General features: G+C 58.6%; 1 protein-coding gene across 1 annotated transcript; it reads right to left on the minus strand.

Annotated features, from left to right (window-relative positions):
- Window positions 1-1,387: 1,387 nt before the first annotated feature.
- On the minus strand, window positions 1,388-4,890 carry LOC148183902 (maestro heat-like repeat-containing protein family member 7). The gene is made up of 10 exons (XM_088059073.1): window positions 4,751-4,890; window positions 4,531-4,668; window positions 4,136-4,250; window positions 3,826-3,963; window positions 3,416-3,592; window positions 3,133-3,288; window positions 2,873-2,974; window positions 2,369-2,471; window positions 2,026-2,082; window positions 1,388-1,750 (listed from the first exon to the last, which is right to left on the minus strand). Exons 1-10 carry the CDS (start codon window positions 4,888-4,890, stop codon window positions 1,695-1,697), a joined length of 1,182 nt encoding a protein of 393 aa, XP_087915199.1. The 3' UTR covers window positions 1,388-1,694.
- Window positions 4,891-5,128: the final 238 nt, after the last annotated feature.

Below are 5,128 nucleotides of genomic sequence, written 5' to 3' on the forward strand. Positions count from 1 at the left end.
TCGGGTGCCCAAACGACTGCAGTGGGTCGACCCTGGCTGGGTGCCAGCTGCCCACTGTCACTCTGTCACTCTCTTTCCCACTGGGACGGGGAAGAGGCTAAGACAGAGAACAGCCAGCAGGGTGAGATAAGGCAGTTTTATTACAGTAAAATAAAGAACTAAGCAGAGATCTGTGCTTGCATGGGCTGAAGAGAAAAAAGTCACTCTCTACTTCCCATCAGCACTGATGTTTGGACATTTTCTGAAAAGAAGGGCTTCAGCATGAGAGGGATGATGGGTTTGTCTTTACAAACAAGCTGTGGGTCTGCTAAGGTGCAGCTATCACTGAGAGACAACAGAAACTATAGGATAGATTCCACTGAGAGATGAAAGAGGCACTGAAAAAGCACCATGAATTCCACAAGAGTTAAGAATTAAGAAGGGATTATGCATTGGTGGGGGGGGAAGGTATCCCAGGTGTTGGGGGTTAGGTGTCCTTTTTTCGTTGTTCTGGCTTGCCCATGGAATTTTTACCCATTAGTTGTGGGGACAACCTAACTCTGGGTACTTAGTGGGTGCTTGACAAAGGACAAAGAGTGGCTGGGCCCAGGGGTGAAGGAGGGCAGGAAAAAGGAGGGTGGGGACAGTTTTGGTGGGCTTTCTTTGGCTTCAGGGAAAGACATTCTTTTTCTGGGTTGCGGAGCTGCTGCGGGAGAGAGAAGGGAATTTCGCCCTCACCCAGACGGAGCTGCTGCTTCTTCTCCTTCTCCTTCTCCCCTCTTTGTTGGTGGCCTCGCACCCCCTGCCCTGCCGGGATGTGTGGCAGTGCCAAGCACCGCCACGGAGCTGCTGAGACACCTCAGCCACCAGCCCAGGATCTCTGCTCATCCCTGCTGTTCCACCTCAGCCACCGGCCCAGGATCTCAGCTCGTCCCTGCTGTTTCCAGCCGACTGTTCCTCGGAGCCCTGCAGGAGCACCGGGACTGACTGCCCGAAGGGGTTTGTGAAAACAAAACCTCTCCTCCATCCCGTCTCAGCCGAGAAAGCTGTCCCGGGGTCCCTGGTTCTGTGTTCTTGTTATTGCTGTAGTTATTGTTTGTTTGTTTGCCTGGTTATACTAGTAAAGAACTGTTATTCCTATCCCCAGATCTCTGCCTAAAGGCCCTTTGATTTCAAAATTATAATAATTCGGAGGGAGGGGGTCTACATTCTTTCATCCCAAGGGAGGCTCCTGCTCTCCCTAGCAGACACCTGTCTTCTAGAACCGAGACAGCATCTCTGCACAAAACGGTGCAGGAGAGAACGGCAGGAGGGGCCTGTGTGTCACAGAGCTCTGGATTTGTGACCTTTCAACTCCAGACAGATGCAGGTTAAGTGAAAAAGGCAAACTTTATTGATGGAAGGCGAAGCAAAGGGATGAGCTGCAAGGAAAGAAGGGGATGGGGAGTGTCTGAGGGCTGGAGGGATGGAGTCGTCAAAAGGGATGAAAAGTGCAAGGAAAAAAGGGGATGGGAAGTGACTAAGGTTTGCAGGGAGGGAGCTGTCAAAAGGCAGGGAGAAGGCTGAAGCCATGAAAACTGCATCAGCTGTGCTTGTTGCTCCAGCAGCTCTGGAAGGTGGTGTCCTCTTCAGTATGTTTTTGTCTGTTCTTTGGACAGTGGTTCACTGTATCCAGGAAATGTCCCTAATTCTTTAGCTTTTTGGGGAAACTGGGCTTAATTTTCCAGGTTAGAGCAGGATGGGCTGGCGTCTTTCCTCAGTGCTCGAAGGGCTGGAAGAGAGAGGAACACAGCCAAGTCAGGGCCTGGTTCTACAGGAATACAAGGAGACCTTCCTGCCATGGCCATCCCACCCAGAAGGGAGCAGAAGACAGAGCGATCAGCTGAAGAAAGTGCTTGCTACGAAACCCCTCTGTGCCCCTGAAATCTCTGCGTGCTCTGCCCACGCCGCCCCTCACATGCAGAGGGAGCAGAGCCCCCTGCAGCCTGGCCAGGGCTTGCAGCTGCCCCCCGCCAGCCCCGCTGACATCCCGCTGCCCTCACTCACCCTCACAGATAAGCTGCTGCTCCACCTGCGGCCCCCTCAGGAACCGCCTGGCCATCCCTGGGAACACAGAGCCTGTCAGGGCCCCGGCGGCACAGCTCCCTGCCAGCGGCGCTGCCAGCCCTGGGGCCACACGCCCTCCCGCCCCGGCAGGGCTCAGCCCCAGCCCTTGCCGCATCCTGACTCAGCCCAAGGGCACGGCTGCCAGAGGCCGGCAGCAGCCCCGAGGGCAGCCGGGGCTCCAGGGCGCCGGGCCCGGGTGCCGCTGCCGGGACAGCAGCAGCCGGGGCCGGGGCCGGGGCCGAGCTGCGGCGGGGCGGGGAGCCAACCCGGGCTTGTGGCTCACCGATGAAGCTGACGGCCGCCTCTTGCAGGGACTCCTGTGGGCTGTCCAGATAAGGCAGTGCCCGGCGCAGGTGCTCGGCTGCTCGGCTCTCGTCCTCTGCCAGCTGCAGAGAGCGGCAGGAGGGAAGGGTTGGCGCAGGCTCTGCCCCTCGGCCGGGCGCTGCCTGCGGCCAGCCCCGGCCTCCCGTGCCCGCCCAGCCCTGAGGCACCGGGCAGCAGCCGCTGGCGCCGGGCTCTGGAGGGGGCAGAGGGACGGCTGCTGCCCGGGGAGCCGCGGTGCCGGCCCGCCCCGCAGCCCCAGTGACTCGGGGCTCCATCAGCAGCCGGCTCGGGGTCACAGGAGCCTGGAGAAGAAGCCGTGTGTCCCAGGGAAGGGAGCAGCGTGTGGGGCACAGGCTGGCGCCCCTGGGTGCAGCACTGGGCCACAGCTGCCAGCCCCACACACTGAGCCCTGGGCACAGGGAGCTTCTCCAGGCTGAGGCTGGAGATTCCAGGATATCCTTACCAGGCACTCCTTGAATTTCAAAGGCTGCTCCTTCTTCAGCATCTGCTCCAGATTCTTCCACTGTAGGAACTTGGCCACACAAAGTAGTGTTTCCCAAGAGGCCTGGAGAGAAGCAAAGAAGGGAGACAGTGCCACAGCTCAGGGCACAGGACTCCCGTCCCTGTGCCAAGGCCAGGAGGAGGCTGCAGCCTGGGAGGTGCCAGGGCAGGAGGCAGCTGAACCCTCTCCCAGAGATCCACCAGCATCACACAAAACCTCACCTTTTCCACGTGCCGGTTCTCATCATGAGAGTAGATTAAAAGTGAGTACAAGCTCTTGTTCACAATTGTTTTCAGGGGCTTTTTTCCCTCATCCGCTACCAACTCTATCACCTTGCAGAAGAGGTTAATTGAGAGCAGCCGTACATGGCTGTTGTCCTGGAGGAAAGGAAAAGACCTGAGCACCAACTACTCCAGGCCCACCTAGGCAATGGCCTGAAAATGCAGACAGCACAAAATTTCTGGGAAGCACCCAATGCCCATGGCTTGGGATGCAGAACCTTACATTGTCAAAAAGTGCCAGGAGTGCCTCAGCCATCTTTGGGGCAGTGGTACTAGATACCAGAATTTCTTTGTTCTGGAGCATATTAATGAACACCTGGAGGGTCATGCCAACCACATCTCCATCTGTATCACCCAGCAGGTCCTGAAGGCGTTGAGACAGGCTGCACATCTTTATGGCCTGTTTGGAACACAAGGCTGTGCTGGGAAGCCCTGAACGGCTGCAGTGCCAAGACCACCCTGGCACTGCAACCCCACCCTGCTGCTGCTGGGCCCAGAGGCCAAAGGCCTGTCCCAAAGCACTCAGGCAGGTGAGGCAGAAGAGCTGGGAGCAGCTGCCTCAGCTCCTGAAGCCCAGCCAGCCCAAGGGGCTGCTTTGCCCAGCACAGCTTCAGCTGCTGCCCCCGTTCTCACCATTGAGGGATCCTTGCTGAGCACCACGAGGCCTCTGAGCGCCAGGCGACACCTCTGCCTGCACTCGCTCTGCAGGTGCATTGACACGATCTCAAGGACACTGTCACTGTATTTAGTCAAATCCAGGCAATCCAGGACCTGAAAGGCACAGGGCAGTGACAGGGGAGCCGGCCGGCAGGAGCCTGGAACTGCGCAGGGCTGGGCCCAGGCAGCAGCACAGGGCGCGGGCACCGTCCCAGGCAGCTGTGGCTATGCAAGGGGACAGGGCTGGCAGGCAGCTCAGCGAGGTAGTGCTGGCCATGGGGCTCACCTCCACAAGGAATGCCAGGAAGGGCAGATCCCAGGGTACCTCCTCCCTTCTGAGTGCCTTGAGCAGGTGGAGTGCAATATGGGAACAGAAGGGGACCAATCCACGGCGCATCTCCCTGTCAGGGGGAAAACGGCACCAAGACCCTGATGTGGGGTGGGGGACAAACCTCCCCCAGGAATGACTCACAGAGATCTGGCCTTTCCCCAGCATCCCTGGAGGGACTGTGGGTGCTTTGGGAGGTGGCTTCTTCTGGGCACCCTCCTCTATCAGCCTTTTCCAGTCTGCTCAGCCATCCCTCAGTGACGAGGCCTTCTGGCCATGACCACGGGGACTGTGTGAGACACCCCAAGCACAGGGCACAAGTTTCAGGGGCAGATGGGAGAAGTGAGGCTCACCTGGCCAGCAGACCCACGGCATAGTGCTGGGTGTCAGCACAGACCAGCGTGTCCCAGCCACGCTTGCGTCCCATTTCCATGACCACATTGTCACACCGCAGTCGGCAGAGCAGAGATTTCATGGCCTGCACTGCAAACCTGTGTGCAGAGCAAAGCCCAGGTCACACTGGGTGCACTGGTGTCAGCCACAAGGGCATGGGAAGGACAGGAGGACTGGCACCTGTTGGGGTTACTGGGAAGGCGGTGTTCCTCCTGGCATGCTCTCCAGAAGCTGTCAACTTCCACTGGTGGCATCAGCTGTGTGGTGATGACAACGTGGAACAGCAGAGCCACAAAAAGTCGGGCGGAATAAAGCATCATCGCCTCATGGCACTTGGGCACCTGGGTAATCACCCAGAGCACCAGAGTTGCCTGCAACAGAAGCACATGAAGACAGTGCTCAGTGCCAAGGTGTCCATGGGGCAGGGCCCGAGGGGAGATGCACGGGGAGCAGCGGGCCCGGTGCCCCCTGAGCCTGCCCCTAGCCCAGGTTTCAGCCCAGCCTGAGGCAAGGAGAGGATGGAGAGGTGACCTGGGGCTGAGCAAAGGCCCAGAAACT

Source organism: Pseudopodoces humilis, chromosome 8 (genome assembly GCF_049639895.1).
Source record: "Pseudopodoces humilis isolate 2021_Gansu_Grassland_sample_001 chromosome 8, ASM4963989v1, whole genome shotgun sequence".
In the NCBI taxonomy this organism is placed as follows: domain Eukaryota; kingdom Metazoa; phylum Chordata; class Aves; order Passeriformes; family Paridae; genus Pseudopodoces; species Pseudopodoces humilis.

Excerpts from the sequence above, each read along its gene's own strand:
- LOC148183902 (XM_088059073.1), bottom strand. The coding sequence starts at position 4,890 with ATGATGCTTTATTCCGCCCGACTTTTTGTGGCTCTGCTGTTCCACGTT. Across the intron at positions 2,975-3,132 it reads AGAACCGGCACGTGGAAAAG|GCCTCTTGGGAAACACTACT; the intron begins GTGAGGTTTTGT and ends GCTTCTCTCCAG. Across the intron at positions 2,083-2,368 it reads GGCGGCCGTCAGCTTCATCG|GGATGGCCAGGCGGTTCCTG; the intron begins GTGAGCCACAAG and ends CTGTGTTCCCAG.